The 27,814-nt window shown below is 37.2% G+C and overlaps 1 protein-coding gene across 4 annotated transcripts in view; it reads left to right on the top strand.

The window, feature by feature from the left end:
- The window catches only part of ATE1 (arginyltransferase 1), an 85,655-nt gene that overhangs the window by 39,302 nt on the left and 18,539 nt on the right, over positions 1 to 27,814 (top strand). For all 4 annotated transcript variants that reach the window (XM_035891564.1, XM_035891563.1, XM_009635946.2 and 1 more), the window contains one exon: positions 21,393 to 21,513. In XM_035891564.1, coding sequence (XP_035747457.1) covers positions 21,393 to 21,513 — 121 coding nt within the window. The remainder of the gene's footprint in view (positions 1 to 21,392; positions 21,514 to 27,814) is intronic.

Raw genomic sequence — 27,814 nt, 5'->3', positions numbered from 1 at the left:
CGTGACTTGATGTGATCCTCTGTGGTTTTTTGGGGTATAAGCACACGCTGTTACGGTTCTGCCACTGAGCAGCAGACAGCTTTGCAAAATCTGTCACTAGTTCCACACAAAAAGAGCTGGCATTTTTATACTTCCGTGCTTGGTCTTTTTATTCAGCGTGTATTGAAGTTGCTTCCAGCTGTCAGCCTGCTCTTCTCATTGGTATTACTATTTACCTTGATAATGGGGAAAAGATGATAAGCTGAGAGTGGTTTGGAGGACTGGAGTTGCTCTGCTCAAGCCTGTTAGTGCTTGTACTACTGGCTTTTCCAGGATTAATTTTGTCAGTTTATAGGAATAAATATGCATTTAAATGAGCACAAAAATACATTTTTTTTGTATAAACAGGTCGTAAATAGACAACTAAATATTCTGAAAAGTCAGTACTTGTTACAGAGTGCCAAGCTGTTGTTTGCAGTACCATTTGTTGATAAAGAACTGAAATAACTGAAGAACTGAAACCCCATTATCTACTCTAAGAAAGCAATAAAAGTTTTGGCAACAGAGTGGTTTTGATTTTTTTGGCAAGACTGTTAAAAACAAACAGCAGAATAATAAACAGGCAGAAACGTACAATAATAATAAAGCCCTGAAAATGATGAATTGCAGAAGTGGGGGGAAAATCCCTATTTACCTGTATGTATGGTTAACATTACTTTTACCTGCCTCCGTTCTTCCTTCCTTCCATTTCTTCACTGGACTCCTGCACTGGCCAGGATACTCCTCTACATTACTTACCCCATGTGTTCCTTCTAATGGTTTGGGTTAGTGACGGAGGGAAAAAGACTACTCTGAAGTATATTGGAGTTCTGGCATTAAAACCCAAAGGGATTTTAAGAAGTCTTTTAAAGAGGCCAGCTAAGACTTCCAGAAGTGTTTTGGAGGATTGACATGGTGTACACGTGTTAAATGCTTCTGAAAATCAAGTTGCTTTAATAGTCCTTCAAGCTGCAACTAGCACAATAAGTCTTTATCTCTCAACGTGTATTTTAGCAAATGTGTTTTGGCTAGAAGGTTGGCTGGCTGTTTTTTGGATCTGATAAGTCATATGCTGTATTCAGAATTGCAGTGTCCCTTACAGCTTGCTGCTTCCCCCCCCCCCCCCCCCTTTTTTTTTCCTTTTTTTTTCTTTTATTCCTTTCTTCCATAAAAGCTTTCTCCTTTCCCCTTTCCTCATCTGGAAGACTCTCACTAACTACTTCGAGCCCACTCTGAGTAAATGGAACTAAACATGTTGGAATAAACAACTATGAGACTGTGGGGCAGAATAAAAAATACCATGGGTGAAAAATTACTGGTTCTTTAGTTCTTCTTTTAGTGCTAGTGATAAATATTTAAAAGGATTTCTTATTTACTTTGAACAGCATCTTACAAAGTGTTTGAGGCCACTTTCTATGTTGCTTTCCTTTTTTCTTTAAGACATTTCTAGGCAGGTTGTGAAGCCTACAGTATTATGAACATCAAAAAGCAGGAATAAGGAGATGTTCTGTTTTGGATAGCAGCAGCCATTACTGAATGCTGACAGTAGATTTCCACTGAAAATATAATTATTAAAACCAGATTATCAGTTTCCATGTTGTTTTTGTAGCAGGTAAAGATAGTAAATGCAATTGTTTCTTTATTTTTTTTCCTAAGCTGCTGTTTTATATTGTGTGTAATTGGTAAATTATTAGAGTTTTTCCTTGGTGCAAGTGTTGAAGCTGTGCTGAATTTCACACAGCATTTGCAGAGTTAAAACGAGTCAGAATCCCATTTTTCTACTCGAAACAAACACAGATCCCAGCCATCTCTTTTTTTTCTTAACTTTATTTTTACTTTTAAAATATTTGCATCAGGACTTATTTTTTAGTCAATTAGAACTCCCTTGGGAAAAATATTAACATGACCCTGGGGGGTTATTTTTCTAATTTTGGAAACATGGATTTCTTTTCAGTTGTTTACTTGAACTTTAAGGTGATTGAAGTGTAGCAAAACTGAAGTGAAAAGAATATGTATGGTTTTGTATTCTGTTTTTATTATTTGTAGACATTTATCAGAGCAGAAAGAAATGTCTGTTGTGTATGTCTCAGCTGACCTCTGAAGTGAACAAGTGTCTTTCTCATTACTGTATTCCCCCTTGAGAAAATAAACGTGTCCAGAAGCAGAAATTTTGGGGTGTATGTTGTATGAGCTTTGAAGGAATTCTGTCTGAAAGTCATTTTCAGAGTGAAGGTGTATTTCTGAGACATGGCCTTTCTACAGTTTCAGCTGTATACCTGTAACTTTTTATTTGATAGGTCTTTGATTACAAAACAGATTTCCTCAAATGGCATAAAGTTTTTGGGGTTTTTTTTTCCCTGCTTTATTTTTCTATACTGGAGAAATAAATGTTATTAAATAGGAGTAGGTCTTCTTGAAACTATCCATTCATTATCTTCTGTATGAGGCTTGGATCAGGCTACATTATTATCATGCAGTCTTTAAAAAACCAAGCACATCCCTCCACCCAACACCAACCAAACGAAAAACCCCAAAAGAACTGGTTGCTATCTAGGTTGTTTAAAAGAAATGTTCAGACTCATACACTGTATCTTTTAAGTAATTCCACATCTGAGGCGATTTAAATATCAGACTTGAATGTTGATGTTTTAATGATATTAATGCTATTAATGATTTAAATATCTGTCAGTAAAGATTCTTTGTTCCGCATACCACAGGAATACATTTGTGCAAGGAGGTATATATTCAGGATTCGCAGTTCAGAATTTCTGAAGAATAAACATAGAAATGTGATAGAGATGGTTTTAACTACCTACATATGCACATCAGCAGGGATAAGTTCTACACCTTTTCTTACAGGAATTTTATTAATTTAGGACAACTTCCGTATAGTGTTTCTTTAATAAATGTGATTTTTATTGAGTGAGGCTGAAGTAAACTAGAATCTAACCTCACTTTCATAAAAGTATGAGAATAGTATGGTTTGTTAAATTGTAGATTCTGTACCAGTGATGTTTTCAGAGTTATTAGAGGTAACTTGCCTGTCTCTGTCAAAAAGAACTGCTAAAAAGATTTATTCAGGATCATGTTAATAAACCTGAGGCAAACCATCTTCTGAATGAAGAATGCTGGTAGAAATTTATCATGTCTAATTCATGACTCTACATAAATTCACTGCCTTTTGCTGACTTGTACTAAGTCTTATTTGAAGGCTTACTTGGGGACTCCATAGCAACCATTGGCAATTAGTGAGAACTGTAAACTGTGAAATATATAGGCAAAAGAGATGTGGATTTTGTTTGCTTGGGGGTTTTTTTTGAGGGGGAATAATACATTTGACAATTCACGTGCCTTTGATTTTTCTCTTTCTGATGAATAAGGTAACAACTCATGTTTCAGAATATTCCAATTATAGTTCTGTAAATCCATTAGTCCTTGCTAGTAAGTGTAAGAATGCATGGAATTGAGTGTATTTTTAAAGTTTCTAACAAGCAAATGAATATAGTGCTGCTTTGTCAGCTTCACTTCAATTTTTTTGTTGATTTAGTCATTTTTGGATGGCCGTCAAATACTAGTTAATGTACTTTACTGCTGAATTTTGTCTGTCTACCTGTCTCTTTGTGGGTATTCCCAAAAGTGAGTGAATTTGAATATGCAGAGATGGACATCTTACAATGCTATGATGCAAAAGCTTAAAAGACATTTCTGAAGATAACGCTCTACACTTTTCCTAATATAGTCTGTGTGAAGTTGTTCATAGCCATGCCAGTTTTCAAGTGTTGGGCAAAATATCAAAATTCTTGTGTCCTGGAGAAAAATCAATCCTTTAAATCTGCCACTGAAGTGTAAGTCATTGAACACTGCTTAGTTTTATCTGTGCACCACATTTATTGACTCTGGCAACACTTGGAGGACTGGATCTCTCATTTAACTTCAAATCTGATTGCTCCTCTTGTATTCTTTCTTCTTTTCACCATTTTGCTGATTGCATTAACTCTAATTAGGCAATACTGTCAAGTGGAATTTATTTGGTCTGAAAGCTGGGAACTCCTGCTTTTCCTTGAAAGCTGGGAACTCCTGCTTTTGCTGGCTCTGCCGTATTTCACCTTGTGGTCTATACAGTAGGAGCTGGCTGACAAGTCAGTTAATCTACACAAGAGATATTTTTTTCTCCAATTTTCCAGGAGAGATTTAATGGTAGATACTTTAATGAGGTCTGGTTTTACTAAGACCTCATTAATTTTACAGGGGTATCACAGTACACTTCTCTGAAGTGTTACTTTTAATCTAGATGATGATTCATTATTTTGAATGATTATTTTCTTCGTCTGAGTTTGTTTAGCTGGTGACTGTACTGAGTTTCCAAGTACAAGTATATTAATGAGGTTCTACTATTTATCCTCAATCATGATATTAAACACAATGCTGCTAACAGTCTAGTTTGCAAGAAGTTCAACATCAGTGTTTGGGAATGAGATACCCAGACTCCTACAGAGGGGAATGGTTTGAAGCTGGGAGGGAAGAGTACAGTAGACTTATCAAGGGTCAGGGGGATTATATATTCCATCCCCTTATTTCAAGGCAGGGTCAGCTATAATTGTGTTAACTTTTAAGACCCATTGGACATACGTGTGCCAAAAGTCTCCTTCCATAAACTTACACAGGTCTGCGTGCCTTGGTGGTAATCTCCCTATATATTCTTGCGCTTTATTAGTCTGCCCATGGAATTTTTTTCTTCAGGTCTGACTTGAACTTTTCTTCCTAAAGAATATTACATTTTGCCCTACCTACCATGCACGTAAAATATCGTGTTATTTCTTTTTTTTTTTTTTTCCCCAACACACTTCTTTCTAAACCTGATGGCTATCGTCATGCCTGCATTTCTGCCCAAGAGAATGATGTCTAAAATTAGCCCTTCTGTCTAAGGCCCTCAGATGCTGACGTGAGCTTCTACCATTTGTTTATATAACATGAGTTATTGCCTTCATTGTGCTAAAGAAGATAGGAGACTCTGGAGGCAAGGAGAAGGGGTGGAAAGGAGAAAAAAAATGGGAATTATGCAAGTGCAAAGTTTTCAGAATGGGCTAAATTGGGACTTGGGCTGAGTTATTTTTAGTATCAGGTGACCAGGAAAGCACACTTGTGTATGCTCTTGAATCTGCTGTTCATTCTGGTTTGGCTGAATTTCTGTTAAAAGTTGCATTTTTCTTTCAGGAGAGAATATCGCATTAAATGAGGTGACAAAACAGAGGGTTTGATGGTTGTTCCTTACAGTGCCTATGGAGATCTTCTGGATGAGTTTTACCTCCTTTATTCCTTCTAGTAAATTATTATTTATAGTATTATAGTAAATGCTGGAAGTGGCAGCTCAAAGAAAGTAACAAATTAAGAAAAAATTAAGAATAAGCAAAAGCCTGAGCAAAGATGCGTTAGCACTGGATTGCAGATGTTGGTAATTAATGTTGTTTTCGCAGCACCAGCATATCACCAGTAGGGGAGGAGCTTACTTTGTGTTACCCTGTGGTAGCCACCAACATTTTCCAGATGCAAATAATTTAAAAACAAATTTCTACTCTCTTTAGTTGGTATTAGAGGCAGCAGTCGCAGTCTGTGGAGCCTGGCAGGCTGTTGGGTGGTGCTGTGCTTTCATGAAGACTATCACGAGGGCGCTGGAGCACTGGGGGATTGCACAGAGCAGAGCCCTCAGCAGGGGTCAATGAAGAAGTGAAATATTTTTGTTACAGCTTCTTTAAAGCTTTTTCTTAATCTAATAAAATCAGTTCCCAAAGGCTTTCAAAGGTTACTTTACTGGGGAGACCTGCCGAGACATGGGAGCTTGGCGAACTATTGTCTTTTGAGTGCGAAAAGAAAAAAAAAAAATCCAAAACACCCCACCCCCCCTTGCTGTTTCCAGACACTGCCCTGAGATTTCTGTTTAATATGTCAGAGAGTTAACCACTGCCGAAAACTTTATTTTGTTTAGTTGTTTTCAACTGAATAACTGAACTGTTCTAAAAGGAATGACTGAAAATGTCAAGAGTAGGTATTTGCTGTGTTAGATGCGTAGGGTTATTTTGGGATTCTTACTAGAAAGGCTTCAAGGGAGTAGCTCATCTTTTTTAATAGAATATTTTACTGTTTGCTTTCTTCCCCTTTCTTGTTCAGAATAAAAATGTTTTCACAAATAACACTGAGCTAGAATGACAAAAAAAGGTTATGAAAATGACCCTGTTGTCGACTCATTGACGAATGGGTTTGTGGAGCAAAAGTACACAGGAACCAAACTCTCTGTTCGTCCCAACACAAATGCGTTGTTGTTTTATGAATGAACAGAAGACAAGATGAGGTTTTTGTTCCACTGATTTTATTTATTTATTTAAGATATTGAGGCTACTGTTCTGATGGGCTACTTTGTGCTAATATGGTCTGTAAAGTTGACCCATGATTTATTTTATGAAATATTTTTTATATTCTTTCCATGTTATTCTTTACCATTGTGTGGCTTGCCATTAATTGTTTTTAATTATCTTCCATTCAGAGGAAAGGAGAGGAAAGCAGAGAGATATTACAGATCCTCCATTTATATCTTCCAGTAGCAGTGAAGGACACTGAGTCAAAAGCTATAGTGCCAGCTGAGAGCCAGAGAGTCAGTCCCAAGTTCTGCCCTGCTTCTCAGTTTGGGCAATCTGAGGATGCTGTGCCGGGAGATCAGGGGGGAAGGTCTCCATAGGGAGAAGCTCTGGGGCTGGTCCACCACAATTCCTGCTAGATAGGTGTGGCTTTGAGAAGGGATCCAAAGGACAGCGCCTGCGCAGCCTAAATTTTTGCAAGATGGTATTTTATGTGTTTCTAACAGAGCTCAGTTAGTAAGCCCTGCCTGAAACTGTTTTAGAAGATAAACTGGTTTCTTAGAACTGTATCTGTTTTGCTGCTTGTTGCTGATGATGGTTTAGTGGATTTATAAGGACAAAATGATTCTCTATTAGTGGGGAGTGGTAAAGAATCTCTGTACATTAAATGTCTTCTTGATCGTATTGATGACTGAATTATTAGTCCTCAAATGCCTGTACTAACAGTCCTACCTTCTGATGAAGGTTTAACTGATAGTGCATTTACCTCCTTGTGATGGGGGAAGAAGCTAGTGTGGTGACCCAAGAAAAAACATGCTAACATTCCTCAAGTATTCCATTAAGTTGGAAAAGTTGCAAACTGACACAAAAGTATCTCAAATCACTGGTATACAAGAAGCTAAATTCTGTGTAAGATGGGCTTTCTTTAATCCTCTTGCCTCTGTGGTGGTTGCATGTCTTTAGAGCAACAACATCCAAGAACAAGTGCGAACATTCTCCCGAGAGTCTCTTAAAACTGCGGATATTGTTCCTTCCCTGTGATTTATGAACTCTTTCTGTGTTTTTGGCCAAATCTTTAGCTCCTGGCTGCATTAGGTTGCTTGGACTGTGCAACACCAACAGAAAGCTTCCCTCTAGGGGCAGCTGGGGACCTTCTGCAGGGGGTGGTGGTGGAGCTGGAATGTGCCACGCTTCTGCCCAGCCTCCTCGGCGCAGCAGCCTCCCAGCGCCTGCTGCCGGCCCCTCCGACAGCTTCAGGTACCACCAAGGCAGAAGAAAAGTTTAGAAACATTTTTGGCCACTGTCCTTTAGACGTGTAGATCTGGATTAAACTGTTGTGTCAATCTTTATTGGCACATATTGCTAAGCATACAAGTATTTATTGTACTTTGCTCTCTATTTCAGAAATGTGTTAAAATGTATGGATGTGTGTGTTTCAAGATATGCCTGTGCAAGAATACAGTATGGGGTTTTATTGCTTTTAAAATAAAGCGAGGTGATTGCCTGGACAATTTTTAATTCTTTTAATTCTGAAAAGCAAGGAATGTAAGTTGTTAGAATGTCAACAAAGTGCTCAATATTTATAAATGCAGTTCTAATTTTAGTACTCCCCTAATCCTATATTTGGATGTATGTTTAACATACCCTTGAATCACCAGGTTTTGGTATGATCAGGACTTAGCGTAGCATATGGTGTAGTTACTGATTCCAGCCCATTGGCCTTCAAACTTGTTTTCTTCTGCAAAGGTGACTATAAAGAAAACAGTTTCTAAACATCTGGCACTAAGAGAAAACCGAAGTGTTCATATTTCAGCTCAAAGGCTTTGGGGACACATGATGTTAAACAGTACGTTTTCCTAAACATGCAAGTAGACATTTGTGTACCTTTTAGTGGTAGGAATCCAAATGAAAGCACAACAGTGAATCTGTTCCTCCCAACTGTGAGAATAGTGCTGGGCAGTTCCACAGAGCCACAAGCACACATGTGGGTATTTACATTGTTAATAGATGCAAAATTTGCATGCAGAATTGCTGCTACAGAATTTGCTACTCTAATTTCATTTTGTTCAGTTTTGTATCATAAAAATGGACTTGACAAGAATTGTAAGTTTAATATTTTGTTTATAATTAAGGAGACGGAATTCCTTAACTTAAGGAGGAGTTTGAAAACAAGTCAATGTCAAAAAGAACATGTTGAAAGGATACAATTATTTTTACTGTATTATGTCCTCAGGCAGTTATTATTCTCTGCAAAATAGGTTAAAAAAAATTCAATACATCTCTCTATCTGGCCGTATTGTCTATGTCTTATTCCTACATTTGTTTAGTGTTTCTATATTTGGATTCTTTCCCTGCTTTTTTATATTTAGCATGGTCCCTGAGGGACTCAAATGCATTGAAGCCCAGAAACTCTGGGGCTCTCCCAGTTAAGTATTTCTTCTGGCAACTAATACAGCTACAGCCTGTTTTGCAGTTTCCAAGTCTTAAGGCTGGGAAGATGAACAGAAGCTGGTATGGGCTGCGGTGGCAGTTCAGATTCTGCTTTCAGATTCCGCTTTCTGCAGTGTTGGGGTTTTGGGCTCTTTGTAGTAGGTGTTTGCCTGCGCGTAGGGGAGCTGTGATGTCTGGCTGCTCTGCTGTACACATTTCCAGTTTTGGAGACCGCGTACCATCTCTGCTGTGGTGACAAAACTGAATGCTTCTTTGCAGTACAGATTTCTGTCTCATTTTGAGACCGTTGCAGTGAGGTCAGTAATGGCTTGCACTCAGGTGTGTGGTTTGCGAGCCCTGCCTGCTGAGGTGGCCCCAGGGTGCGGCAGGGTGGTCTCCTGCTGCGGACAGACTCCTCCGAGAGCACCGAGAGGCTTTCTTGACAAATGCTCTTCTCCCAGCGAACAATGCAAGCTTGTTTAACAGACGCTTGACAAACAACATGGACCTAAAATTAGAACGCGTATTTCATGAATGAAAGTTTATTATGAAAATAAACATTTTTAGGGACAATAGAAGAAAGTTCTTTTGAAGTGCACTTCTTTTCATGGTCCAGAATTTTTGTACACATACTTGTTGATACTTTGTACAGATAGCTGTTGCTTGACTTGCTGTTAAGGTTTAAGTTCTAACACATGCTTGGAATACTGTGGTAAAGTGAGCCTTTTAAAATTATTATTTATTTATTTATTAATCTGCAGGTGTATGGGAGAAAAGTTGGTTTAGATTTTTTTGGCAGAGCTGTGTTACTCTATCCTGATAATATAAATTGTAGCCACTTATCCAGTGAGATTCAGCACTGCCTTGTTTTCTCCTTCAGATTTTAGTCTGGATAACATCTTTTTGTGTGTGTTAAGGATGTGTTAACTTGAATTTTGCAAAATTATTTAGCCAAGATCCCACAGAAATTAATTTTTTGCTAATAAGCTTTCCTGTGCTGTTTTTTTCCACTTTGCCCTTCAACTTTATTCTTTTTATTATCCTAAGAGTACGGTTAATGCCTATTAGCGTATATGTACCGCTGTTGTTGGAGTTGTTTCTTCAATACTGGGTTGTGGATATTTTAGTGTTGAATGACTAAAGGTAAATTATTTGGCTTTTAGTAGATTTTTTTTTATTGTTGGACTTGAAAAAAAAACCATGTCAAGTGTACCAGTTATTGATAGAAAGCCTTAAATTTAAAAATCTTGTACTATTCTGAATTATCAGTTGAGAGTATTATTTCTGTTTCTTAGATGGATGACAGCAAATAGAAATAAAAAAAGCTGGAGTGGCAGTTTTTAAAGTGACATTGTTTTTCAGCGTGATTTGATTGCATACACACTATAAATGCTTTTGAAAATCCCACATAACATATTGTAATCTATAGGCAATCTTTCATCTGAATTCTTAATTAGGAGTGTATTTCAACTCGTGAATATCAGTGTTTCACAATTTGAAAAGCTGTCAATTAGTCTAGTATTTATTATGTCTTCAAATATTCCCCAGACTGAGTCAATAGCTGGGCCTGAAGGTGAAGTATGAAATTATTTATTCAGTGTAAGGCTACCGTCAGCCCAGACTTCCCTGGGTAGGTCTTATTTTCTTGCCCTCAGAGTCTTGTCTGAATAGATTTTTGGCAAGTTCTGTGTGTTTCTGGCTGAGTTTTTGGAAACCCCATTAGAGGCAGAAGCAAGACTTAGGGCAAGTGTAGTACAGAGGTAGTAGTCCTGGTGGTGGTGCGACGGGTGGGGGTGGTACTGCGGCGATAGGTCTGGCCCGTGAGGCCGAGCAGGAGAAGGGGCACTGAGCAGCGCCTGCGAGCCAGGGCCCGCGCGGCCTGCGGCCCGGGGGTGGCAGAGCGGGAAGAAGGGTTGAGTTTTGGAGCTGGGAGAAGAGAAGGTTTGGGGATCCAGGGAAAACTCTTTGAGGAGAATTGTTGGAGAGACTCTAGGAAAGATGGGGAAGGCTTGAAGGCTGATGAACGCTGGCGCTTGCTGGGGAAAACAGCCCAAGGTCTTGGAGGTAACCACAGAACACAGCAGCTGTAATCGGAGTTTGATCTGAAGGTAGGCATACAGGCAAAGAATGGTCAAAAGGGTTAAAATTACAGAGAAATTAATGGACAGGAAGAAACGCAGGTTTCCATGCACCCTGTCAGTGCACAGTAGTGAATGGTTTTATCCATAAGCTGAGAAATCACGGGTTAAGTTGCAAGAGCAAGGTGTGTGTCCTGCATGTATAAAAAGAGTAAATTGGAGACTTCATAGTTACTTGAAAAGTAAGTATCTTGCTGGAGAATATACCTCCTTTTCTCTTGTGTCATCCTTTAGAATTATTCGGGGTCTTAAAAGATGAGAAAAAACAGATTTGAGTTGAAGTGAGTCATATGAGTAAGGGTAGCAGGTTTAGTCCCTGTTTTCTTTTAATCATCAGAAAAGATTAAAAAGTTAATTTGTATTGGTTTACTTTTTGGTACGTCATAATCACAGTCAATGTTTTTAGAAAATAAAAATAAAAAATTATGCCCACTGCCCTTGCACCCGTTTCTGTTGCTCTGGTCGGTTAGTTCTGGTGAATGTTAATGTTCTGGTTCCCTGTGCAGTTGTACAGAATAATATTTTAAAAAACTCTCACTTCCGTTAGAATTCTATCAATTTAATTTTGTGTTTGGATATTTTTTTTCCTGTTAAATAAACATGGTCTGTAGTGTTTTTACTTCGATAACCAGATAGTAGAACCCTCTTTGACAGGGCATTAATTTAGCTTTCCTGTGGAGTATCTCTGTAAGCTGCTTAGATGAATGCGGTTCTTTTAGATATGACTCCAGCTAGTGAGGCATTAATGAGTGTTTAAAGCTATTTGGTATCAATGTGACAGTTTTGTGTATGTAAGTGTAAAAAGTGAGTATGATATATTAGGTTGTGCATATTTTTCCTGTGATTATTTCGCTTTGTGTTAAATATAAGAAAATAAACTTTAGTACATTTAATTTAATGAACTCAGAAAATATTGTTAGTTTATGGCAACTCTTCAAGAGAAAGATATGGGATCCACTCACTTATTTTTTCTTTTTCTTTTTTTTTTTCTTTTGCTTCTCACAGCTGCCAAAATAAACTCCTTTTGAGATAGACCTGAGTCAACATAGTTGGTGTGTCTCTAATGAAGCATTCCTCTTGAGGCCCCTACTTGGGTTTTATTTTTTTTGTCATAGTTTTTTTTAACCTCTCTTTCCAAGTGTAGTGCTAGGGTCTCCTTAAGAATTTCTGCTGCAGATTTAAAGTAAACAAGTTCCGTTTCAGTAATCATATGCTTTTTATTCCCCAAGACCTTTGGTTTTTGAAGTAAAAAGGCAACACGTATTACATTTTTCCCTGTAACATACTTAATATTTTTTTAAGTTGTTGGAAAAGCTGGCTAAAATTCAGAGAAGCTAATATTCATCAAATGTATGAGCTTAACTCTTCTTTCTTATTGTTTTCCACTCACGGTTTCTCAAACCGTGCTACATTTTTTTAGGATTCTTGTGTAGCTTCTCTATAGGCAAGATGGATACTAACTTCCAGTTTCAGACGTATGTCTGTGGGGTATCATCTTTAATTAGCTTGTTACCAACTGAATGTTTAATGGCAATTTCCAGTAAATGTTAACTGGTTTAATATATTTTATTTATATCACAAAATCATGTTATTTCCTATAAAATTTTTGAACATACAGCTGCTTTAATTTCATAGGGAATCTTGATCTGTAAATGTATACAAATACACCTTGAATTTGAAACACTCTTTAGAATTTCAGTCTTGTATTGATGTCGTTCTTCTGCCAGTTTAGTATCACTGATACTGAATATTAGTAAATGAGAGAGATAAAATGGCAGTATTTGAAGCTATGCAATGTTTTAATATTCTTGGTGGCAGTCTCAGGAATTCCAGCCAGGAATGTACAGCATGGTTTTCCTGTAAGTACCATCCCATATCAGCATCTCTTATTTTTGTATGCCAAACACAAAGTGCATGTAGCAACACTGAAAGCTAAACTTAATTTCCATAGTGTTATTTTAATAAAATGCCATTGTGTACAGCACAGATCAGCAGATAAAAGCAAAAAAGAAATTATAATAAAAAAAGGAACCTTGGGAAATACAAAAAGGTAAAATAGTTGCATCAATAATTTGACGGTGTAAAAGTACTTAGAAAACATGCTTAAAAAGTGACCCTAATTTTATGCAAGCCTTTTTGAGTAGCTACATACTTGGAATATTTCTCTTTGTTTCTCAATTTCAGAAGTTGTCTTCATCTTGTCTGTCATTTGGATATTATTTCAGCTTTAGATAAACAGCCAACTTAGGGCAGTTCAGAATCCATAAACTTGCTGTTTCTGTAATCAGAAGTCTGGAACCAGGGTACAATACCTGTCGTATGGTAAATAATGCTCCTTACTGGCCTTGAAGGGACCATTTTGTAATGTTTTGTGTGATGTGAAACACCATATACGAGGCAAATTCAGCCTAGTAGCATTCCCTGTTTAGGGAACTCTAAGAACAGTAAATGTATAACTTGTTTGTATGTATCTATCCATCTATCTTAGCCAGAAAAAAAGTGAGTGAGAGCAGGGATGGGGTAGGAATAGGCACAGGTGTTTAATGGCTCATGTCCAAGTTCAGAAATGTTACCATACACTAAGACACCAGTTGGCTTGAGTCCCTCTCAAAATGCAAAGAATATGAACATAAAAGACTGGCAACCACCCCCCTGCAAAAGTTATCTTTAAATTATCTTTTCATAAATATTCATTTACATACGTGTTTGCCATCAAGAAGATGTTAAAAGTGTAGTTTTTATGATGTAAATCCTGAACACATAGATATTTTTTTTTTTTCCCCTCTTCTGTGCAAGCCTGATCACTGGCTTTATTTCGGATACAGTGGCTTTAATATGGTGACTTCAGATAAAGTGGCTTTAGTTGCTTAAAACAAGCAATGGATAACTCTCAATCACGGGTCTTTATAAATGAAAAGAACGAACTCTTGGCAAGAAGTCTTGGAGGAGAGAGAAATGCTTGAAAGTGGTTGACAGAGTATGCCCAGAGCTGAGCGTTATCTTTAGCTGGGGACAGTTGCATCCCAAGCTGATAAAACAGAGGTGATGAACGCCCGTCGCGCACACATCACTTCTGCAGCAGCCTTCCACCACAGCGAAGCAAAAGTCTCTTGAGCATATTAATTACTGTTAACTTTTAAACTTTAAACCAGAATCATCTCATTGATTAATATGGTGGTGTTAGGATAATGGATCTGTTTGAGTATGGGCATGCATATACATTATCTAAAGCAGCGCTTTGTTGGCTTCTCGGAGCTTGCTGATGGCGCGTTTGTACATTAACGTGCAGCCGTTCATAGCTTGGATCTTGTGACATAAACATCCACAGGTTCCCTTAGCTTGTTATGCTCAGTGAGTGGAGGGATGGGTAATATTGGCATATAAAAGGAGGAAGAAGAGCTGGACTGAGTTAGAGACTAGGGGGCGGGGGGGGAAATCCCATTTTTTCCCCTTTTTCCTCAGTGGAAAGCAGTTTTTTCTGTAGCAGTCCATGAGCCTTTTCAGACACCTGTTGGCCATTCCCAGTATCAAAAGCAAGCTAGAAGGTGTTAAATATTTCAGATGGTTTTTATGAAAGAGGACAAGGTGAAAGCAGCTATTTAAAGTGTACACTAAGTTATGAAGATAGCAGAATCCAAACAATTCAGGAGATTCCTAGGAATAGCATGTGGTGGGAAAACAAATGATAATACTTTCTGAAGGTATTTGAAGGGAGGAGGGGAAGTATTTCTTTTAAGTGCTTCTGGGCAGATCACACAGGCAAATAAAGTGCTGAGATTTACCTTAAATCAGAGTGAAATTTAAGATAAATTTAATTCCATTTTTGTGGTGGGTTAAGAGCATGTAGACAGTTAATGACCAAATAATGGCATAATAGTCGTAGCATATTGAGCTGTTTTCCTTTTTGTCTTTTACGCATTATCTTAATCTGTTTTGCACTTACCTGAGATGTTTTATTTACCTGAGGAACACTATGAAAACCTTCCGAAACGCTACAATTTTTTTATATTGAGTGAAGAACAGCTAAGTATGAACATGCCGTCAATATTTTTAGGAAAATATTTGTTTCCTACTAGTTGTAGAACATGTAGGAAACGAGTGCCATAACTATTTTCTCCTTGGAAATGGTTTATCATTAGTTATTTCTGTTAATACTTTACATTGAATTGGGAGATAAACAGAAAAGAGGTGAAAGCTGGCAAATTATACCATTGCTTTCGTCAATCTGTTTAAAGATTGTTGGGGCACATATAAAAACAAAATAGCAAAAAAGTAATGCCATAATAAATTAACTGATCTAAATAAGTGTCAGCACATTTATTTGAAATACAACTTGAAATACTTGCATTTCACTTAGAGAAAGTCAAGCAATATATAGGAGAAGGTGAGCATTTGCTCCGCATTTCTATATTTGAGATGCATTGGGAAGCATGTTACAGCTCCTTGGCTGGCCTGTAAAATTCTCATTACACAGATTTTGTGCCTCTGATAATAATCTAACTAAAAGAATGAGAATCAGCACAGCTTCTTGAAGAGGAAAGGATATTTCCCTTGCACTTTGTCTCAAAAGTAGTTGAGTTTTAGGAGCTAGAAAATGCATTTTGGTTTTTAGTCGTAACTTCTTTTAAGGTTTACAATGCATTACTCATCAATAAAACAGAACGGTGGCTAAGCTCTCAAGAATGCAGCTCGGGGGGCCTAAAAATGTTGATTGCGTAATTAATTCAGTTTGCAGTTTGGATAGAATCGGCTTGTTCGATACTGGCACTGAGTATCAGGCAGTCTGTTTGCACATGCATCTGCGGACCCCACACTTAAATCCCACTTGTTACTTATTCACTGAGTTACCCACAGAGTATACATTGGCTGATTTAACTCCTTCGATACTTTCTTGTACCACTGAATGCTTTTTGATGATAAATCTGAAGTCTCTGGCCATCTCTCATTGATACAGCAAGCTGCTTGCTTTATTCTGTATCTATTAATCTGGGGGGGTGGGAGTGTGGGGTGGTGGTGTTTGTTTAAAAAGATTATTAAAAAAGAAAAAAGTGCCTATGAGGTAGGAGTGAATTTGTGTCGGTTGTTTTGGGGTGGGGTTTTTTGTTGTTCTTAAGTCTTTCAGGCCTTCCCCAGATGGATCCCAGGTGAGTGAGCCCGGATGGTTGGAAGCACAAAAGGGTTTGGATGCTCAGCCCTTCGTCCCCGCTGGCGCTGGCTCACCGTGCGGGTGCAGTGTGGCACGGCCAACCTCCGCCTGTGAGAGCACAGCAGTGAGAGCTACGTGCAAAGGGCTCTCCTGGGGATCGATAAAGCCCACTTCTGTTTATGTAATGAAATCGGGGAGCAAGGGTCTGCTGTAGTACTTTGCTGATGGGATTCCAGTGGGGTTGTCTTTCAGTGAAAAGACTGCATTTAATAAACCTGTAGCCTGGCGCGCTCTTTCTTGGGCGGTGCTGCCTCCCTCTAATGGATTGCTGTGGGTAATTTAGGGTTACTTTGTTTGCGTAGTCTGAGAGCTTCTTTTTAAGCAGCTTGCTGGAAATGGGGATGAAGGCAGCCTTAATTCACTTTTAATAAAAGATCAATGGGTTTATTGTGAAAAAATAGAATACAGATGTAAACTGTACCTGATAAAAGAATTAAATGTGAGTTTAACCTTCCTATTTTGTTTTTTCAGTGCTACTGGTGCTTGACCTTCTTCGTTTTTGATACTATTCTCTTTCTTGGTAGTTTTACATTTTAAATTTTACTTAGACTACAAAAACAAACTCCACTGATGTTTTTCATCTCAACTGCTTACCAAATCCCTCAGATTTTACAAAATATTTAAAAAGTAATCTCCAGACTAAAGTCTCATTAAATCCTTTGCCCTTCCTGTGGAATAAAAGTTCAGAGAAGTTCTGGTCGATTCTGATTTGGAAACTGTAAAACAAAAAATACCATGGTGTGAAGAATTAATTTAGGCTTGGCAGCCTCACTGTAAAATTTATTTCCAGAAGTTTCAAATTAAAATGCTGCATGCCTAATAGTATAGCAGAAAGCACCTTAAAGGCTTGCTCTTTTATATTATATAGGAGGAATAATACACTAAATATTAGTGAAAATAAAACGTCTTGGAGGTATTTTTTATTAAACAGGCACATTTATATTGCAATTAATTGACTTGGTAGAAGAAACCATGTACTCGGGAATTTCATAGCTATATTAATTTTCAATATTGCTTTTTAATCAAGCCATTTAATGGGTTAGTCAGAAATTTATGAAGTTGCACATTTTTTTTTGTTTTCTTTATATCTTTATTATAGCTTGCTCTCTCCTGCTCCTCAAACAATGCAGTTTGGGTGTTTCCCCCCTTGTGGCCCTTTCAAAGGAGAGAAGGCATAAATGGAAAGAGGGCGGATTGACTGGGATGGTTAAAGGTATAGAATACCTTATGTAAGAGGATGCAGTAAAGAATTTAGGTCCCTTCCATCTGTTGGAGCTACCACATTTGTCTATAAAATCATGAGTGGCATGGTGATAAGGCAATGATTCACTGCATTTCTGGAATAGAGGTAGGAATGGTCATCAAACAGAACTACAGTTTGCAGAGTGAAGTAAATCAAAGCAGTTGGTTAGGATTATTGGGGGGCAAAATGCATTATTACTGAAGTTATCTGGTTATGGAAGGATCTGTATTGCAAACTGTTGGAGGTCAAGAGAGTACTGGCAGAGTAACGCTTATACTGTTTTTTTAGTGTTCACAGAGTATTTTCTATTGATGGCTGTCAGAGATGGGATATTTGACTATACCATGGACATCTGGTATGACCTGCAGTGGCTGTTACTAACACATGTTGAGCTGTCTCAAGAGGGGTGTTTCTAGACGTCCATGAAAATTTTAAACAGCATCAAAAATAATGACATTTTAGGCAAATGTATTTTTTTATTTCCGAAAACATTTCAAAATAACACGTTTTTCATCTTGTTGGATACTTCTTGACAAAATGTACATGCATAGACAGAAATCTGTGCAGTTGTATATTGACAGAGTGCATTTCATCAGCAGGTGGTATTGGATTTAAGAAGCTGAAACCTAAGACGAGTGCTTGGGGATGGTCTGTAAGGTGATACTTTTTGTTGAAAGTCTTGTAGTTAAGTATTCCCAAGATGGTCTGGAGAGCATAAACAGTGCTACTGTGCAAGAGGTTTTGTATTAGATAAACGAAAGCAAAATGTTTTCAGTTGTGGAATTTTACCATAGACAGAATTACCACTGAAATGTATGCTAATTTAATCTGAAGTCAAAGAGAAATGATTTTCAAAAACAGTTTTGCAAATCTGATGAAGTTCTACTGTGATACATAGCTCTGCAGCAGTTCCCTTCAGGAGACCCCCTTTTTATTTTGGATTTATGGTGAGTGTATACTGCAGATCAGCAATATTAAGGATAAGAAGGAATGTAAATAGTATACTTAGAGGCAATTTTTTTAGATTATGTAATAATTTTTTAGAGTGAATAATGAAATTTGAACATTTTTCTTGAAGTATGGGTGCTCCTATACATGAGGCAGAATCTGGCTGGGTTCTCAGGTTCAGAGTTTTTCACAGTCCGGGAGTAAGGGGAAAGGGGGGAAAAAAAGTGAGGTGGATTCATAGTTTTTATTTTCATGTTGAGGTTTTAAACATTTTTTTAAGGAAGAAAGTAAATTGAGAGGAAGTGCATAGCGGAGGGGGAAGAAAAGGCAAAAGCCCTTAGAAATCATAGCATTTGATTTAACAAATTATGTGGATTCTCTTTTTAATTCTATCAATATAGACACAGTGCTGATGCTGTTCATTGGGAAACTCGCCTCGGTATGTCTTTGTGTTCCCACTTCCTCCGCCGAATGAGTCATCGGATGTGGGTTTAACCAGTAGTGTAAATAAAATGCCTTTACCTGGGAAATACCTTGCTTCTAGTATGTTTGGAAATACTTTTAGAAAGGGAAGGTGTTGAAGAGCTTGTTGCATTTTTACCTCTAATGACTGTGTGTCACTGCTCAGTGATGTGTCATCACCTCAGCCTCACATATCTACGGGGAAGTTTATTAACAAGATTCTAAATTTTGGGGGAAGAAAACATCTAAAGGAAGTCCTTTCAGAACTATTTATTCCTTTTTCCATCCTAAGTAAGGTATTTTGACACCTAAAATAAATACTGAATCTACAGTGATGGATTGGGTAATCAAATTTTCCCATTACTGTTTTGCTCAATACTAAAGAAGCTCTTTTGTGTTCTAACTAGTAACACTGCAATGCAATTAATTTCATACATCCCATTTTCTGACAGAATATGACATTGTAGAAGTAACTGGGAAATTTAGGATAGGGCTGTGTAGTGATATGATTTTCACGTGTGGGATTCATAAATGTGATATATTTCCAGATGTAGGGGCAGTAATTTCTAGGAAAATTGTAAGTGACTGAGCAATCTTTACTTATACCCATGAGTATTCCCATGCTACTAGGAAATACTGAACTGCCACCTTGTACTTCCTGTGCTTAAGCGACAGCTCTGAAAGATGGTTACTTGGCTGTTTCTCCTTCTTGGCCAGTTGAGAAAATGTCTTTAAATCAACAAGTAATTATGTTCTAATTTTTTTAAAAATCTGACTGAAAAGGTGTATTTTTTTCCTAAGTCCTTAAATTGTTTCATCTGTGTAATGGTGACTAAAATTGTTCTTTAAGCATTACCTTTGCATACCTTTCAACTTTTTCTGTTTAGATAGTGTAACATTTCAAAGCGGTTTATTTAATAATGTCATTTCCATTCACTGGCTTTAGAGGATTTTCTAAGGCCTTGAGGTGTAAGCTTCTGCATGGAATTGGAGCAATATTGTTTTAACTTAATATAGAAATTTGCATTTAATTTAAAAAAGAAAAAGCACCAAAATGAACAATGGTAGGTACAAGTTAGTCCTGAATGTTTTTCAAATGAGGAAATCAAGAGTCATGCAGACTCATTTTGGAAAGATACATCAAGTATTTGACAAGGTTCAGCTTGAAGCTTTTTTTTTTTTCTTGTGGACATTCATGATTTTATTTTTATGAGAGATAATTTTTGTATTTCTTACTCAACAATTAAAAACTGGTGGGAAATACATAGTGAAAAATGTTAATTCTGCTATAAAGATTGTGAAGAGTCAGACAGAGAATAAAAGGAATTGTGAATCAATGCAAACATTCAAAAAATGGTTATTCAGATTCTCCAAAATTGGGTGTTGCAGCATGAGAGTGTATCTAAGAGAACAGCAAAGATTGTGAATGCAACTTTTTAAAATATGTTTTTATCACCGGACTGTAGTCACAGTAATTATCTGTGCCCCTTCCCAAACATTGGTCAGCTTCATTCAAGACCACTTGCATTTTGTAGTAGGTGTTGGAAAAAAAATCAACTTCATCTTTATTACCTATTTAATATTATTGTTATGAAGAACTCTTAATTGCATCAACTGCAGTGTGATTTCTTATAACGCCCAGTCTTCTACCTGTTGCCTCAAGACCTGTATAATCAAGGTCCTTGAACTTTTTCACTCTATTTATTGAATGTCTTTTTCAAGCTGATATGTGTAGTGAATTTTCAGTTTAAAAATTAATTTGATATTGGCACCGTATGGCTCTGAACACCAAGAGGGTATGGTTTAAATGAATAATGGCTCAAAGATAGATTTTTTTACTTACTTTATAGGCTGATGAATAATCTTATTTTAAATCAAATTAAGATCTGATTAGAGGAGGTGGTTATTGCTGAGGTGGTGATTTTCTGTGTAGCTGAAGGGAAAATAACTATGGCTGTTTAGCTTCTGGGAACGTCTGTGAAGAATATATTTTTAATAAATCAGCAAAAAATGGTAGAATTTCACTAATCATTACCTGTAAGCTATTCCAGGAAAACCTGCATGAATTAAAAAGAAAATGTTACTATTTAAGTAGCAAGGAACAAAATGCTCCATCGCTAATGAAATAAAAATAGCAACCTGCTTACTGTTAAGTGGGGTTTTTTTTAATAAACCTTTTTTTTTTTTTTTCCTCTCCATTATTTGCTAGAATGACCAGCACTTGAGAGGAGCTGCTTTTGGAGGTGCTGAGATTTTTAGTGTCAGCACCCGCTCAGCAGAACTCTAGAGGCTAGTTTAAATACAGAGTTTCAGCAAGCAAAGCCAAAACTTTTCTAGTTCATCTTGGATACTGTAAAAATGTGTTATGTTAATTTTACGATTTCTTCAAGTGCCAAGGTTAAGTTTGTATTCCTGAGATGGTGCTGAAATTACTAAAGGAGGAAGCCTGTGATTTCAGTGAAGCTGTTCTGACTCATTTGGGGTAGATCAGATTAAAACGATTCCTTGTTCATAGGACAGTCTGGAAAGTTCTAGCCGGAGTGTTCTTGTGCCACTGGTATGACTACTTTTTTTTTTTTTTTTTTTCTTCTTTCTAGGGTCAGTATAGGCCCTCTGACTTGTTGTGTCCAGAGACATACGTCTGGACGCCTATTGAGCAATGTCTGCCCCTGCTCGAGCACTCAAAATACTGTCGATTCAACCAGGACGTAAAAGCAGGTAAGTTCACAAGTAATGATAGGTCTGTAAATTGCCTGTCTTGTTTTTATAATGTATTGGCATGATCTGCTGCTGAAGCATTATGGAAATCTTATCTGCAAAGGATAAAAAGTGTAAAATTCAGAATTCCTCCAGTAAGCATGAGCAAATAGAAAGTTTTATCTTTTAACATAAAATAAGCAATACAAATTTTAAGTACATTCTGTTTTGCAGATTACATGTAGTTCAAAATTAACGCATATTGCTGCCTTGCAGATAATTGTTATTTTGTGCATGAACAAAACAGATCAAATAATTATTCCTCCCTTAGATACCAGTCGGATGAATGCATAAAGAAAGGAAATTAGAATCAATACAGGAAAGTGAAAGGGATGTGAAGCTTAAAGGCATCAGGTGCTTTTGTTAAGAAACAAATTAGTAGCTTTAGTTTAACTGTCAGAGAATTTGAAGAATACAATGAACAGCAGAAACACCTTAAACATTTTTAAATAGGTGAGACATAGATTTTTACATTCTGTGAAATAGATACTTAGTGATCTGCCAGCATAGAATGGTCAAAAATATTACTGGCCAGACCTTGATGTAGTAATGATACTATAAACCAATGCATTCAAATGGAAAAAAATACATGTACTTGCTTTAGCTGCTGACTCTGTGGGCTGATTGCAGGCCCCAAGGGAGCTGGATTAGGAATGCTTGGTGTGGTGCTTGGCTGGAAAAGAAACAACTGATTTCACTTTTCTTATTAATTGCAAATTGCTGAATATCTTCTTGAAATTTTCTCTTTCCTCACTGAATAATGGTTAAGAAAGGCTGTGGTACTATTTAGAGATGTCGGTGATGAAGCTCAAGAGTACATAACACCATGGTCTGTTTCTAGCCATCAAAATACAGATTTACCTGTCTCTGAGTTTTAGTAGTCTTCAACAGCTGTTGCTTTCTTTTTATTTTTCATGGCTGTAGTTTAATAAAATTTTCATTCACTACCTGACTGTTGGAAGGGCAGGATGTAGATAAATGAAAGGAATTTGAAGAGAGATGATCACTTAAGCAGGATTACTTTTCCTGATCCTGTGTGCATTACCGTTTGTGCTGTGACTTGCTTGCTCAACTTGTACAAGAGATTTAAACAGGTGGCACATCATGTCTTGATCAGCTAGAATCATTGTTAGATTGATGAGAGGAAATTGGAAAAAAATTACAAAGGTAGGAGGAATCATAGAATCATAGAATTGTTTAAGTTGGAAAAGACCTTTGAGGTCATCGAGTCCAACCGTTACCCTAACACTGCCATCCCACCACTAAACCCTGTCCCTAAGCACCTTGTCTACACATTTTTTAAATACCTCCAGGAAGAAGGGAAATGGGTTTGGAAGCCAACAGTGTTCAAGATGCTCTTGTTATTCAGAAATAAAAGTAGTGCATTCACTTAAGCGCAAAAATAATAACTAAGCTACTGCCTTTGAAGATGTTAACCCTGTACAAGCAAAGGGGCATCATCTTCTCGAACCTGCAAAATTCCTGTGGCATACCATGCATTTGGAAACTGCAGGATATAAAACTTTGCATCATTATCAGCACAGAATATCTCACTCCAGACACTACTGGAACTGTGACTTATGTCCTGTGGTTTAAGGAAATTAAAACATAGCTGCATGTTGAAATGTACTGGACCTGCTGTGAGCTTATAGTCATTTGAGGTTTAAGTAGTTGCTAGCTCTAAGGAAGCTATTTCTCAATAGTAAAATCGGTTTCCTTCTTACTTTACTCTCTGCAATAGTCAGTAATATGAGTTTAATGAAGTTACAGTGAATTTAAAAAAGAGCAATAGGAATGATGGTGTGCTTTATTCCTCTTGAATCAGCTTTCTATAATACTGCCCATAATTATGTCACTTAAGTAGGTCATGATTTATCAGGAGTGGGACTTGGGACCTCGAAACTGAGGGCAATAACCAGATCCAGTAAACAATTGGGAGAAAGCGCAACTTGCATTGCTGCCTGGGGCAAGAAAACAGTCACTGGAACTGGTGATCTTTTAATATTGTCTGTAATGTCAGAAAATTTCTGAAACATTACCTCACACTAGTTTGTTCATCGTGTTTTGCAATTTTTGAACTACTTTTCCCTCCCTTTAAAACAAATAAAAAAATTACCTAATAAATTTACCAGTTGCAGGTTATGAATATGCATTATAGAACAGAATTGAGTGCTACTTCAGAAGAGAGTGCTATGCACTCTGACCTTCCAAGTCTCTGCAAATTAAAAAGGATTTCTGAGTATTCATACACAGTACATTGCAGAGCTCCTTCTTTATAATCAGGTTTATTTTTTATTTTCTGAAAAAAAAAAACCCAAACTAAAAAAAAGATGCTCACAAAGCGTAATAAAATTTTTCTAAGGTATCAGAAAATATTAATTTATATTTACAGACTATTTTTACCTGGTTTGCATTATGTGGTTGAGCTTCAGCATTTTCAAATGGGTTTAAAGTGTGTTGTTTTCCATCCTCTTCTCCTCTGAAGTCTAGTACTTTTGTTAACAGTTGGAGAATGAAGAAGAGAGGACAGACAGACAGACTAAACAAAGTTCTTAACTCTTTATACCACAGAGATAAGTCTAAAAACGTGTGTAACAGTTAATAGCTTAGAAAAGCAGTCATAGGAACGATAATAACTTTTTATTATTTTGGATGGCAAATCACGGGTGCCTGATGGTTGAAATAGGTCCCGCTCTTTACAACTTCTGGCCAGTGTAATGAGATTCAGCCTTACTTAACCTCAAAACACTTCAGTTATACAGGGACAATGATGAGCTCTTGTGCCAGCAAACTTTCAGATTTGGTATTTAAATAAACCGCTAGTAGGGTCTTTATGTGCAGTTCCTAACATGGATTGAAAAACATCAGTTACTTCAGAAAAAAAAAAATCCATAGCAATGCTCAGACAACATTCATGGATAAAAGGTCACATTTGTCAAATATTCTTTCTTTTATAAATTACCAGTTTTGCCTTGATAACTTGTGCCTCAGAACAGATTTTTCATTTTTCTTGTCTGTTCAGTTGAAAAATTCAGAAGACCTGGCATCATCTTATAAATGAGAGGGGTTTATTAGGATTCTGATGTGTTTATTATTAAACAGTGGCCAGTCATTTACTTACAAATAAATAAGCACTTAGTGAGCTAGGGCAGTAATAGAGGCTTTGGATACTGATGCGTTCTGAAAATTGAGATAGTGCTAAAGTGCATCTAACAGGCCATTAGCCTTTACTTTGTAAGAATGAACCCGATGTGAAATGAAGCTGTAAGCACAGATGGAATTATGTTGAAGAAAATAAGAAGTTAATTAAAAGATTGCTCTGCAGATAAGTACTTGTCAGTGACTTTGACAATGTATCAAAACTGATGAGCAAAATTCAGTCTCCTGATAGCGTCTGCTAAAATATTCCTGGGCATGTCTGTCTGTCACGCTGGTTGACTTCCTCCTCTCATAACTGGTCTTCAGGGTTTTACTTCATTGGTACTTTAACTAACAGATTTACCCATGGAACAAATGCAGAATGAAAAGAATTATACAATATTTGCTTGGTATCCTGGCAATACTTTTACCCTTCTACTTCCCATTTTTCTGAGGCTAATGAACTGACATCTCTTTTTTCTAACATCTGTTGAGAATTTCAGTTTGTTACTCCTGCCTGTGAAAAATGTCTTCATGAAGTTAAATCTTCATGAAAAGCTACTTTTGGAATGGTAATTAACTTAGTGGGAAAGTTTGAATCTCTTCCCATCACTGGACTGTCAACACCTTTAAGAAGCAACTTCAGACAAGGGCAGATACAATCCCAGTCTCAAGTGGTGGCTTCAAAGCCTTCATAGTTTCATAGCCTCCTGACTGTGTCACGTAATGTGGAGTGTATGTGTGCCAGCCAGGGCGAACAGGGCACTTTTACTGGGTGAAAAAGCTGTGCCTGATCCCAATTGCTAGGCATGGCCCACAGCAGTCTCGGCAGTGCAAGCTGCTTCCCACCTTCCTGTGTCCTCTGCCTTGGAGCAGAAGCTTTGAGTAGTGCAGATCAAAAAAGACTTTAATGGTTTTTTTTTTCCTTGACTGATTTGTTTGCTGAAGTTGATAAGCTAATACGCATCTGTTCAACTTCCTGTATTCTAATAATAGAGTGAAATCAAAATGGAATCGAATGGAATACATTAATTAATTAGAAAGTACTTTCTCCAGTATTATAAAATACAGATGTCAAATGCATACATAGACTCATCGACGTTGGCTTTGTGTGTTCTTGGAGGCAAGACACTCTTTGCTCCAAAGAATGTAGTCTAACATAAACCATGATGGATGCAAATGGATGGCATAAAGAAACAGAGAAGCACTCCTCATTTGTCTGGTCAATTATAGTAACAGCCTACATAGTTATAACTAAACTGACTGAACTGTATGGATTTTTTTTGTAAACATCACAGTTGAAGGAGAGTTTTGAAGAAGGATCTAAGGAAGTAGAGTTTATGGAGATGTCTTTCGCAGCATGAGAGGCATAGGAGAAATGAAGAATATCAGGAGACACAAAGGCGTTTCATTCCAACCCAGATATACTGGTCTGGGAGATCAGATCCCATAGTCAGTCTGAGGCAGAACTTGCATTGCTGCCTGTAGGTGCTAGGAATGATGATGGGGTTGAAACAGACTGTGGAAAACTTTAGAAGTGAGCTTGGTCTGATATGATTAGAGTATGGGTAGCTGGTAAAGACAGGCATGGAAGGATGGGGAAGTAAACTTTGCAGTGGTTTGTATAGGTAGAATGATGCAAAGAAGGGCTTGCCAAGAACAGAAGCAAGCTGTTGAAATAAGTAATGGTAGGATGAAAACCTGAAAATCTAGATAGGTATTTTTAGATACGCTAGAAAAACTAGCTGTGAAAACCTGAAGGGATTACGAAGCCAAGGAAATTTGCCAGTGCCTAACAATTCCGCAACCACCTTCCTCATTGCTCTTGATGCAGACCAGACTTTGCCTCTTGCATCTCCATGCAGCAATAAAGGTTTTGCTTCTTCCAGCAGAGGAGTGGAGGTCCTTAGAAGAATTTAGGCTTTAGACTATTTCCAGCTGGTCTGAGCCAAAATTATGATGGGCGTTGGAATCAAGAGGAGATAATTTGTCTTTCCTGTGCTTTTCAGTGATCTGCCTGCAGCCACCCAGGAACTGCTGAGGCTATGTCTGCACAAAAGACAGATGTTGAAATTCAGAGTCTTATACATTGTCTCATGTTCACATACAAATCTTAACCATCTGAGAAAAAAAAAACCCAAACCAAAAGAACACTAAAATCAGTTCCTGAGCTCTCCCTGAGGAATACTAGTCCAGGGATCAGTGCCAGAGTCCTGGGACACTACACATAGCTACGCAGAGGTCAGAATTTGAAGTGTGAGGTCTCACTTCACGCTCACAAGAATCACCCTGTAAAACCCCCCATTCAATGTATTACCTTACCAACAGAGGTGATACCAGATTGCTGTTGGGTTTGAGTTACTGAACTAAAGAAAATTACTTAAAATTTCTAGTCTTCTCCTGTAGTAGTCTTCTAACTTTTATTGCAAGTTTTTACCAGACTTTTAAAACTTCTGTTTTCTTTGCTACATAGAAAATGAAAATTTTCACAGCTTTGCAGCATTGTTATTCTGATGAGCTTAATAAGCTATAGTTGTAAAAGGCAAACAACATTCCCAGTATTTAATAATGTCCAAATTATTAGCGACTTGATTATGCATCTTAATGGTTCTTCCAAGAAACTGAGGGTTATTAGTTCTAGTAAATAAAACTTAGAATTCTTACCCAGAAATCTGCAAGCTTAGGGAGTTATACAAAACTATTATTTATTTTAAAAATATATTTGTGCGTAGTGCTTTCACTAGAAAAATAATCTCACAGCTATTTCAATAACATTGATTTCTAGTGCTGTGTTTTTCAAAACATTTAATTTTATGTACAGTTTAGATACTATTATTTGCTATAAAAAGGGCATATTTCAAACATGTATCATATTTATTGTGTACTTGAATGCAAGTACTTTGGTTTGGGTTTTTTTCCTTTTTTTTCATATCAATTACAGAGGCTGGTTAATTTTAAGATACACTTAAAAGGTATAGTGTATTAGTGTAATTCTGGTCTTATTCCTGTTCCTCCTCTTAACGGAAAAGCCATGATCACTTATTTGTATCCAAATTTGCCATTTGGTCACATCTGATGGTTTAGATCCCTGGCAAAGTAATGTATACACGTGGTGTTGCATCTT

This window comes from Egretta garzetta, unplaced genomic scaffold (assembly GCF_000687185.1).
Source record: "Egretta garzetta isolate BGI_Z169 unplaced genomic scaffold, ASM68718v1 scaffold393, whole genome shotgun sequence".
NCBI lineage: Eukaryota > Metazoa > Chordata > Aves > Pelecaniformes > Ardeidae > Egretta > Egretta garzetta.
This window is presented reverse-complemented; position numbering and strand designations above follow the sequence as displayed.